Source organism: Rhea americana, unplaced genomic scaffold (genome assembly GCF_003343005.1).
Source record: "Rhea americana isolate MKP2758 unplaced genomic scaffold, rheAme1 scaffold_365, whole genome shotgun sequence".
Lineage (NCBI taxonomy): Eukaryota > Metazoa > Chordata > Aves > Rheiformes > Rheidae > Rhea > Rhea americana.
In genome coordinates, this window is record NW_028186496.1 from 565,530 (window position 1) to 577,567 (window position 12,038).

The 12,038-nt window shown below is 40.6% G+C and overlaps 1 protein-coding gene across 7 annotated transcripts in view; it reads left to right on the top strand.

Moving 5' to 3' along the window:
* The window catches only part of KANK1 (KN motif and ankyrin repeat domains 1), a 108,873-nt gene extending 96,931 nt beyond the window's left edge, over positions 1–11,942 (top strand). For all 7 annotated transcript variants that reach the window (XM_085312458.1, XM_085312459.1, XM_085312463.1 and 4 more), the window contains 5 exons: positions 4,318–4,536; positions 5,448–5,556; positions 7,207–7,410; positions 9,031–9,118; positions 11,661–11,942. In XM_085312458.1, coding sequence (XP_085168584.1) covers positions 4,318–4,536; positions 5,448–5,556; positions 7,207–7,410; positions 9,031–9,118; positions 11,661–11,927 — 887 coding nt within the window. In that variant the 3' untranslated portion in view covers positions 11,928–11,942. The remainder of the gene's footprint in view (positions 1–4,317; positions 4,537–5,447; positions 5,557–7,206; positions 7,411–9,030; positions 9,119–11,660) is intronic.
* Positions 11,943–12,038: the final 96 nt, after the last annotated feature.

The following is a 12,038-nucleotide window of genomic DNA, read 5'->3' on the forward strand; positions in this document are numbered from 1 at the left end:
GGGTTTATTTCATGAAGAGTTCTGATGTATAGACCAGGTAGAAAGTGTATTAAAAAAGATACATTCATATAAAAATAACTTCCTAAGGAGAAAGCAGCTTGATAAGATTTAGCCTCACTATGGAAGGCTGAGTGTTCTTCAGTAATCATGATTTCATAGGGAGCTGAGTGCTATTGTGACAAACTYGTGTATATAATACGTAAGAGAAGAAATTCCTTTCAGGGAATGTATAAATCGTATCATTGGCCTTTGTCAACATATTGTGCAAATAAATACTTGCACTGATCAACAGGTTAAAAATAAAATCCATGTGTAGTTACTGCATAGGCGGCAGGCTTGTGCCCTTTTTTTAGATAAAAGCCTGTGATGTTCCGGACAGAGAGGCAGGTTCTCATCCCTGTGGTATTTGATTCCCCTGGCTTCATTTGCACTTGTCTTGGTTTCCAGTGGTACAGAAGTACTATCAAGCCAAGTGATTTTTATAGTCTGACTTAGATTTACTTCTTCAGACTAAATGAAATTTTCAAAAGCAGGAAAAGGCTACACTTTTTATTATCGTAAGTTCAGCACAGACCTAAGAGGGGGAAAAAATAAAAAAACTATTTGAAATTTGCCCAGTCAGTTTCCCGAACTTGCTAACTATGTGGCTTCAAGAGTACTTAACACTGTCATAAATGGGAGAGAAGGTCAGTAATCAGGCAGGGAAGTAGCATGTTTACAATAGACACAGACGCATTTGTTGTCAGATGTGGCATGTCATAATTTGATGCTGATGTATAGCACTTTTGCAGTTGTTTTGGTTTAAATTGATGAGATTTTTCAAAAGCAGCACAAGTGATGTAGAAATAGGAGTTTCATCTGAAAAAAAATAGAAACAGACACATCTGTTCCCTAAAATCACTGGGATTAATTACTAAAGACATTTCAGACACTTCTTTCCCACTGAAATGGATCAGAGTAGCTTTTTGCATGTGTCTGATCAGTTTAAGCCTAAGTTTTCTGTTGTGGTTTGTCATACTTCTAAATTACCAATGAATTTTTTTCCAGACCCTATCTATATGATAAAATGCATTTAGAAATCCCTGGCAGCTGCTTGCTGTGGTTAGCTACATTGTATTTGTATTTAGAATCGTATGCTAACTTTGAGTTATTTACTCACAGCAATGAACAAACACAAGTCTGTGTGGTAAGTGTACCTGAATGGGTACGGCTGGAGAGAAGGGTTGGCTAAGTAGTGAGTTGGTTGGCTGATCTTATGTTAAGCGTTGCAGTCCTATACCTGGTACATGGATCTATGCTTTTAGTGAGGGTTTCATTTCCACACTTGAGAAGCTTGCAGTGTGTCCTGCACCTACAGGAACGCTACAGCCTATTGGAGGAGAAGAGAACTTGGTTAACTCAACTTTTGATTTGGCCAGCAGTTGATTAAGCTTTTAAAACATTATTGACTGTAGAGCTGACTAGCACAGCCACTTAGTCCCAAGTGGCTTACACATAGTTGCTGCTCTCCARGCATCTTTATAACTTGTTGTGTGCTGTCTTGCAAAGAGGAAGACCTGAGAGTTGATGTTAAATGCTAAATAACGGCTTGCAGCTCTAATGCTGTATTGGGTCCAGTGCTGTTTTTCCTTGAACCTTATGAGTAGTAGATATGAACAGCTCTATTAGGAGCATTGGCCAATTTAGATAATGTAGTTATTTCCGTGTGTTTGTCCTCCTGCCTTTATGACATGCTCTTTTGTCAGATCTTGGAGGCTAAGCAGGACTCTTCCGTGCTCATTTGAAGCCATGTGTGCCCCAGATAACACCTCAAACATAGTGTGATGCTTCTTAGCCAGTGAGCATGAGCCAGAAGTGGGTCATGGGGGAACCTACCAAGTTTCTGTTGCATCGGTGGCAGGTTTAGCTGGGAAAGAGGCTGTGACCCAGGAAAGATAAGTTTGGTTACTGCCTTTCCCCCTTGTCTCTGTGCTCCCTGCAGCTCCTTCCCTTGCCCAGCTCTRTCCCAAGGCAGTGCTGGCTTCAGGCTCTACTCAAAGCCATGTTGCCTTTGAGGCTGGAATAAGGGGGGAAAAAAAAGGAGGCAAGGTGGAAGGGCTCGTGCCAGCCCTTAAATGCTTTTATCTTTTTTGCTAGGTGTAACGTTTTGGTGCATGTCATAGTGCACTGAGCCCCAGCTCTCTCCCGTGAGTCGCTGCCTTTGCACAACTCTTCTGACTTGGGGTATTGCAAAGCCATGTGCACACTGTGCCTGTGCATCAGGCAACTGCCACCCTCCCATCAGAGAGCAGCGTTGCGTTTTCAGTCTGTCTCGCAAAACCAACTGACCCAGCCACTGTGCGTTACAATTGGAAGCAGTAATTGCATTTGGTCATCTTTAATTGTAACTGACCTTGCTCCAAACAAGTGGAGGGAAGGGTGATTTTCKTGTTCTTCAGCTAAAGGGAGTTTAGAAAGGTTTTTTTCTGGCTCAACAGTCCACGCTTTGGCAGCTCTTTTCCATGATTAGCTGCTGAAGGATGACGTTAACTGTCACCAAACTTCTGCGGTCAGGAAGTGTCATGATCTAAGTTAATCACTGCTATAAATGAAGACCGGCAGGGGAAGCAAAGGCAGAACTCTAGCATATGGTATGTTTTTGATTTTCAGGCATGGCCAKACCAGCACAGAGATGCAGGAAGTTTGTTTCTAGAGAGGTTATTTCCTTTGTGTGGAGCAAGGGGGTTGTTTTCGTCTCCTAGCGATTCATTGAGATGGCATGGCTATTTTGGCCTGCCTCAAACCTGGCAYTGGTGTGCATGTTGGTCATCTCGGCTTGAGGAGACCGCTTTGTCCAGGTGAGCAGAAACCAATCCCAGAGAAAAACCATTAGCTTCCTCAGGGTCAGAGCTCTTCCGCTTGTGCTCTGCATGCTAACCTGTGGCATCATGTTTGCAGACGGCCGTCTAGTTCCCTTATCAGCAGGCACCTCTCCCTCTCCACCAGCCTTTAGATACAAGCTGCGGCGGGGTGAGACTCACCCACCCGGCATTTTACCAGCGCTTGCTGTTGCTCAGCACCAACAGCAGAGGAGATGTTACCAGACTCAGCTTCAGCTTGGAGAAGCTATGACAAATGGTGGAAACGAGCAATAGCTCCAGCCCCTGGAAAAGGTGCCTTAGAAATGGATGCTGGGTGGGAGGGCAGAGCTGATGAACGGGGGCGATGGGGAGGAAGCTGTGCCATGATAACTTGGAAAAATCAACTTTTAGGTCCTGGACAAGGAAGAAAGCCATAGGAAAAGTTGGGGTGAAGCAAAAGAGGGGAAGGCAGTCTAGCAAGAGCACTGGCAATATCATCTCTATTTTTTAAGTGAACTATTTGGAATTAGTGTGAGTACAATATTTTAGCATCCTGTGCAGTACCACTCTTCTATTTGAATGAGGTGGCTATTGCTTAATTCTTGATAAATACAAAGGGAGTGGGGAACTTTTGAGAGGCAGCAGTGATTGAAACCAGTTTTGAAACAAGTGATTTTAAAAAAAATAAAACTCATCCTTTTCTTCAAAACACCAGCAAGATTACCTAACAAAGAATGTATGTTAAAAAAAAAAAACAAATTATGTTCCCCAAACAAGATTGTTTATTACTAACGCAGCTTTTTAGAGCAGTCATAATAGCAAAACTGGAGGAACTTCTGCAGAACCGATAAAAGTCTGTGTGAAATTAGTACTGCTCTTTGAACACACGAAGGGGAAAAAATAAAGAGATGCCAGCAAACCAGGAAAAAATAGCTGAATAACTAAGCAAAGTATGTAACTTTCAGAATTAGTGGAATATTGGCAAAAAAATGTTTCCTGAAAAGTTTCTGCTTTCATGGAATTTTTTTATTCTATTCTATTTTTTAAAAGGGCTGCTTTTCCTGAATAAGCTCATGCTGCAGAGTCCCTGAATGCTATTCAAGCATCTCAGCAAAGAGCAGCTAAGTGAGTCAGCCCTTAATCAGGGTGGCAGAAATTGTAATCTTGATACTACATGTACTAAAAGAAAAGGAAAAGGAAGGGATATTCCTTTCATCCCTTTGAAAGTGGCTATCTTTATAGTTTTTTCCTTGTATTGTGTGTTTTCATGGAAAGAAAAACTCAGGACTATTTTTTAGTTTCTGAAAACAATCACACCCTTTTTCTGCTGGATCCTCAGAACAGAGCAGTATAAACTGAAAAGTGGATTTTTTTTTTTAGTATTAGTATTATTTTAGTTTTTCTGTTGAAAAAGCATTGCCATAAAAGTTTTGATCTGACTCCTGGGTCTCAGCAATGCCTACCATCTTTTTGACAGGTGCTGCTTTGGAGTACATCCCTCAYGGACAACTTGCAAACACCCATGTGACTTCAAATTTGCGAGCTCTGAAATTGGAGCAGGATATTGGGGCAGTTCAGGAGGAAAGAAGGACACCTCTGGTAGAAGCAGTTCGGGGAAGGAAATCTTTCTCTTCTCAGGACAAAGCTCTAGCTGCAATTAATCTAACAGATGACCAACTTGCCTCTGGGCTCTATGGTAATAACTGGATTAGAGATACATATTTTTCAGCTGATGAAGTTTGAATATGAAACATAATTAAAGCAARTTGTAAAAATTCTCAAAAATGTGAAGGCAAAATGAGTACAGAAAAAGTTTTAATTATTGGAGAAGTCCTTGTGAGTCCCTTTGTGCACAGTCAGTGGATGGTAAGGYATCCGTGAAGTGCTATTCAGTGTCTTCATAGGCAAAATCTACTAAAATCTGAGAGAAATGTGGTTAAAAAAGTAGTATTTTTGTAGAAGTGTGAAGTTTGTTTAGTGAATGTTTGTCTTCCTGTTTCATGCTCATAGATTGGTTTATCATAATTTAAAAGTTACTTCAGTGAATATTACAGCTAAAAAATCAGCCTTGACTGCACCTACTCACCCAATGGGGTTGGCTGTTGTTAAATATCCTGCCTTAGTTCTGGCAACAGACTGCTGTCATTTAACCTCAAGAATTAGGACTGTCTTGACATTCCAAAATAACTAGTTTCAGTATTAGAAATCTTTCACAGACAGCAAAGCAAAAAAAAAAAAATAATAATAATAATAATAATAAAAGGTCTTTTCCTAAGACTATTTTCTTTAAGCATCACAAAGCTTACCAGCATGCTGCGGGTTAGGAAAGTTAGGCTGCATTTCCTATTTCTATTTCCTATTTCTAGAGTTCTTTTTGGAAGTGTTCTTTTATATTTTTAGTGTGCATGTAACACACTGACTGTGTGTATAAAAAGATTATTTAAAGATTAAAATGATAAAAAGATTATTTATTTATTATTAAACTGCTGCTTCAGTTGATAAATTAAACAGAAACCTATTTGTTTTGAAGAATTGTCTGAAGCATCTGCAGCCAGACTTGGCAGCAAATTTGTACTGATACATGCATTTTCTCACTCTTTTCAACAGTCTGTGCTAATAATGAAAACACACTGAAATCTATCATGAAGAAAAGGGACGGAAAAAAAGATTTGAACAATGCAAAGAAGAACCTACAGTTTGTTGGCATAAATGGCGGGTAAGTGGCCTTTCCTAAAAAAACAAAGAGAGTCTCTCTAATCAAGTCATTGGAGTACTTTCACTCTGGGAAAGGAAGGAAGAAAAAAGGAAAAAAAACCTTGAAGTTTATGTTTAGCTGCTACCTGTACTTTAAGCTGAGGCACGCCTGTTGAGCTGAAGGGTAGGAGGGAAGAATTAATCATTTAAGCGCACCTTAATCGTCCCTCAGTCTTTTGTGTGTATGTGTTTATTGTCTTAAGTGGAGGTTGTAAGTCAAACTGGGAATCAGTCTTAAGTACTTGCATATCAGGTCACAGCCAAATTTAACACAAGAGAATGAATCAAACAAAAAAAACAAAAAAACAAGGAAATGTTTCTCAGGTTGTATGTTGGTAAATAAAACTTTCATGTGTCTTTGGCAGTCTACATGAGCATCATTGTGCTATTAAGAAATACGGTAAGAGATGGTGTTGCCTAAGAATTAACTTCTCTGTGTTTGTGCCAGAGAAATATGAAAAATATCTAAATGCTGACAACAGTTCTTTGTTTGAATTTTATTTTATAATATTTCTTGCCATTTTGAGAATGTCACAGAGAACTTCCTAATATTTCCAAAAAATAATTTTTATATAGTTTTGCTAATCTGTTCCTCATATTAATTTATCTTTTTTAAGAATGCCATGTGCAATACGTAGTCTAAATACTGCAATTATGTCATACGTATAGGTTAAAATTGTGATTACTTGCAGTGGGGGGCTGTTGTCACTAGTGTATCATTGTGTATTAGAAAAATAGGCTTAGTACTTTAGCTTATTAGCTGTTGAGGTTTAAGAGTTAATCATAAAAACAGCTTTATAATTGTCCGGATCATTTATTTTTCAACTAAACTCTCTCAAAAAAAATGTTTTGGATCATCACTGGAAAGAGTTTTTAAATTGTGGCTCTTGTCATTAGATAGGTTTCTTGGCTCCCCTCTTTTTACCTACCTAGTAAGGCAATAACACAAATTTACTCTGAGCAGAACATTTTGGGGCTATCCCCAGGGAATACTTGATGGAGTGTAAGACTTCTGTTAAAATAAGCTTTTTTATTCTTTCGTTTTACAGTGTGCATATAATACACAACATGTCAGCATGAAGGGATTTATGAAGAGACCATGATTGACAGTGACACTGTTTTTCAGATTTAAAGAAGGAATTTAAAAAATGAGTTTTGCTTCTTTCAGATTAAAAAACATTGCAATAAGAAGCGGTTTCCCAGCATTATCTCAGCCCCTCAGTAAAGAACAGCAAGCTCTGTCTTACACAGAAACAGTGTTTTCCTGCTGTTCTGTTAGTCAAGAGCTAAGATTTTGGATCAGTGGAACTTATGTGACTGTGTGCGTGTATACTTTCCTGAGCGCTTTTTGCAGCCACCATCTGCTGATAAAAGCTTTTGGAAAGTGATTTGTCTACTTTGCGTCAACACTTCTTAGCTGTGTTTGAAATAACCCCCAAACTTCTTTACCTTTGACCTGTCTTGGTGGTTAATTAGAAATTACCAAGGGTTTTGAGTGGAAAATGGAGGAATAAGCATACCTAAAGCATCTTTCAGCCCAAAGCATCTTTCAACTGGTGTGTTGCTGCTGTGAAGCAAAGAGTCGGCTCTGCCCATCGCTTTCTCACTCTAGGTATGAGACCACGTCAAGCGACGAGTCCAGCTCTGAGGAGAGCTCCTCCTCGGACTCGGAGGAGGAGTGCGAAGGCGGCGAGTACCCCTATGCTGGGGCACCGCATGAGGACCAGGGGCCACCCGGGCTTGGCGTCCCTCAGGTCTGCTCCGGGGATGTCCCCCTGCCCGAGTGTGAGGCCGAGGAGGTGGAGATCCGGGAGAGGTACGGCGTGGTTCCTCTTGATGCGTGCACCCAACAGCGATGAGCGCGCTCTGCTCCGCGCCGTGAGCAGCGGGCTGCTTCAGCACTCGCTGAGGAACTGCAAACCTCAGCTGCTGCTCGCCCACAGTGATTCCCTGGTTGAACGAGTGCACAGCCCTGCTTATAGACTGTAATTTACACTTAGTCTCAGCAGCTCTTATCAGGAAAGCGTATTTTAGCTGTTCATCAGGAAGCTTTATAAAAACACTGTGCTTGGCAAGCTGGGATCCCAACGTATGAATCTGATACTTTCCTGAATCTGTTATCTGTCCACACATATTAAAAATGTAACCATATGTGGCAGTCAGTGGTAGCCAGAGACGGCTTTCTGGCAAAGTGTTTTTTTGTGAGCTGTGAGAACGTGTCAGAGGTGATCCTTCCCAACACTGACCCCAACAGTGGAAACGATCCACTTACACCAAGACCCAAGTTACTTCTTGCCAAGAGTGGCTGTCTCTGATAACAAGTGGTGCTCATTTGGAAGCAGACATTGCCTCATTAATGACATAGTCTGTAAAAATTTGGATAAATAAGCAAGTCTTGAACTGTGCCCATGAGATCAACAGCCTGTTTGCAGTGCATCTTATGTTTCCACCTTTGGTGTCATCTCAACCTTAGCTGACCATGCTTGGTGAGCCATGGAGGGTAGCATGGAGGTAGTGCAACGCTGAGACCATACACCATCACACCCATTCAGCATTTCATGGCCAAGTTGCTTGTCAAATTGCTGGGTAATTAGCTACATAAGATAGCATTTGACAGGCAAGGCATATGTTTTTGATGTGTGGAAAGCAGTAGCTTAGTGTATTTTTCTCATTCTTGATTAGTGAATGGACAAAAGAAAGTAAAAGTGTAGATCACAGTGAAATACCTAGTGAAGGGATATTTTATAGACACAGAGATTGCTAAATGTTTAGAAGTGTACAGGCTTGGAAAATTATGTAAGTAGAATAATAATAATAAAAGAAAACACTAGTATACATCATATTGCACTGGAGATGCAGGTTAGCAGCATCACATCTGTAATTATCATCTGCTAAGTAAAAGAGATGCAGAAATATATAATTAAGGGCTATTCGTAGGAGCTACAAGTTTTAAAGTGCTCAAAGCAGCTGTCTAATTAATATTTAATGTAGAAAGAGATGATGGTGAAAAAGGGCACGAGGACTGTTTAGGTAGAAGAGTAATCAATATTTCTTCTTTGTAACCAAATAATCAAAACACAGAATATAAAACGTGTTCTGCAGTAAGAGCAATAAGTGCAAATTTCCACTAAAAAGGGTTAGCAAGTCTAAAATGCAGAAATAGAATGTTGCCTGCTCCCTGTTAATATTGATCCTCCCACGTACATCTGGGAAGCATGTTTTTAATCCGTGCCTGGGTCTGTGGTGCAGCCAGCAGCAGTTCTGCTTCCCATTCAGGGAGTCCCTGGTGAGAGCAGCTGCCAGAACAGATTCTGCATCTCGGCAGTTTATGGCCTGCCTAGAAACATTTGTTCCCACATTAATTTTTGAAAGGTAAATGTTTCTACCTGACAGGAGAAAAATTTCTGTGTGACATGTCTTCTACTGTCTTTCTCAGATACGAACTAAGTGAAAAGATGCTCTCTGCTTGCCATCTACTTAGGAACAACATTGATGACCCCAAGGCCTGTACCAGCAAAGATGTGGTAAGCAATGCAAAGCAAAGTTCTCCCTGAACTACAACAGAGAAATTGCAGAGAGGGTAACTTCTTGTTTTACAGGACCAGAACTGCAGTGGCTAGGCAGAAGGGGGATATCAGGATATCATCTTCCCTGGAAGCACTGCTATGCTACTAAATTCTTTTTTCTTTTTCTCCCCTCCCCCTTTTTTTTCTTTTTTCTTTTTTTTCTTTTTTTCTTTTCTTTTTTTCTTTTAAGATCAGGAGACTTCTCTCTAAACAGCATCCTTGTGCTTCCTGTGCTGGGCTGTTGTCACCTCAAGGCACACGTACAAAAATAGTGATGTGAAAGTGCATTCCCCCAGCATTCCTCTACTGTTTTTGTAGCTGTTGTTTTAGCACAGCTGTAGTTTGCACACACGCCTCACTTTAAGAAAATGCATGGAGTGGAGAGACAGTTTCTTTCAGTGACAAAAGCACAAAGTCTGTTCTGAAACTGAATGTGCTCTGCCTCTTTCTGAGCATGGTAATGTATGCTGCTTCTGTCTTGCTCGCTGTGCGTGATATCCTTAATGGAGTGCAAAAGAGACAAAGGAGGATTCATTGCTAATATTAACCTTAAAGAAATAGTGTTGTGTTTGCTGCATGTAGGAATTGCCCATGTTATTTTGTGAGGGCGTTCTGAACACAGCTGAATACCAGTCTCTGTTTGGTGGTACGAGATTGCATTTTGCATTTGTGATAGTGGTGCTGTGATGTTAAATGCAATAATCCAGTGCCAGGCTCCTCTGCCACAGAGCATCTACAGCTTTTGAGGACACTAAAATTGTGTATGTCTAATTCTGGCGCTTCTGGGCCAGGAAACATTTTGAAAGGTTGGTTAATACAAGTGTGAGAAGTGATTTCTAGTGCTGTGTCAATCCTTCAGGATCAATTCTGGCATTCAAACAACAAATGTTTCAGGTGAAGTGGGAGTTGAAAGTGTCAAAAAAGGCATAATCAGGTGATAATTTCTCTCTTGGAAGTGTAATTTAAATTTATATGTTACTTTCTTCAAGTGTTCACCAGCACAAATGGGGCTTTGTAGCTGGAAACTGCAGACGGATCAGCTCTTGTCTCTTGTTCTCTGTCTCTCTGCTTAGAGGGAGCTCTTGATCAAAAAGATTAGCCTTTAGTACAGTCAGGGATCTGTATAAATTATCCCAGCCTTTTCCATTGTAGCTGCTGTTCACACCAGGAGGAGTTACTGCTTGCTTATTGGGATGTCTTGTTACAGAATGCTTGAATAAAAGGAAAGTCTATCCTTTATTTCTAATGCACGTGATATCTTGCCTGTAAAAATAATGTCTTCGTGACATTCCGGGGCTCATTAATTTCTAAAACCAAATTATTTTTATTGTGTCACTGTAAGACCACTTTTGTGTTTCGGTTCTGCATGTTCACAACCTATGTGGTCACGCAGGGGCAGGGTGTGATGGTCCTTCCAGCTTGGTAATAACGGCTCAGAGAATCAGAGCTGTCAGGAACAGCTCACGGCGAAGTCTGCTGAACCTGCATTGTTTCAAATAGATTGGTGCCTAGCTGAAAAGGCTCCCAACCCTCCCCAGTCAGTCCATAAAATGAGAGGGTTTCTCCTGACTATCTAACCTTGTTGCAGCTTAAATCCATCACAGCTATAGCCATCCATCCTGACATGAAGAACAGGTTCTTTCTTTTATCTTTGCAACAGCCTTTTACACTGTGAAATGTTACTGCATTTCTTTGCCCCATTATTCTTTCAGCAAAGCATTGCTGATCCTTCCTATCTTTCCTGCAGGTCAGATTTCCTTGACTTTTAATCATCCTTGCTGCTTACCTTTGAACACATTTGGACTTCATTCAGTGATCAGACCAGACAATATAGTCCAGCAGTTGCCTACCCAGTGCTAGGCAGAGAGAAGGGACTGCATGACATGCCCTCAAGCTGTAGACTTATTTATTCACCCTAATATAGTATTTGCCTTTTACATCATGAAGATACCATCATCATCATGTTGTTGACTCAGGTTCAGGTTGTCATCCTTTGTAATGCCCAGCTCTTTGCCTGCAGAACTGCTTTCCAGCTGGTTCTCCTATTTTTTGTTTTGTGGATTTGATGAATCCTGCCTCAGGATTGGGTCTAATTGGCTTAGCAATGCACATTGTTTTACCTCCTGAGAAATTTCCATTGCTCTTATTCTGAGATGCATCACTGATTTATAGACTAGGTTAAGTATTTTACGGAAATGGTTCAGGTTCTGTTCACCTGTATCTGATATCCGTTAATTCTGGGAGTAGTCCCATCTTAAAATTTAGTTCTATCGAAGACGTACTGAAAATGAAGTGAAATGGGAGGAGGTAAACAATTGGTATTGTAGAGAGATTTACTCAGAGGAAAAGCATCAGATCTTGTATCTTGTTTGTAAGCTGAATACTTTCTGCCCACATTTGACTAAAAAAGGCTTGGCTTCCTACACTGCTGACTTGTGGGATGGAAAATCCTTTAAATAGAATGTGCATATGTTAATTTTTTCTGTCTTGTTTTTGGCAGAGGTTTTGTTTAAATACCATCCAGCATGAGTGGTTTCGTGTCTCAAGTCAGAAGTCTGCTGTTCCTGAAATGGTTGGAGACTACATAACTGCTTTTGAAGAGATCTCTCCTGCTGTCCTCAGACATATAATCAATATGGCAGATGGAAATGGAAACACAGCTCTGCATTACAGCGTCTCACATTCTAACTTCGAAATTGTAAAGCTCCTTTTGGATGCAAGTAGGTTGGCTCTTTGCTGTTCTCCCCCCTCACCCCCTTACAGGTGAAATTCTTGGTGAGCAGGAGGATGAGTTTGGTTCTTGCAGCAGAAGAGTATTTTAAGTATTAACAGTTTTATGGTGGCTCACTTGAATATGAATAGTGTGGAATCCCTGATT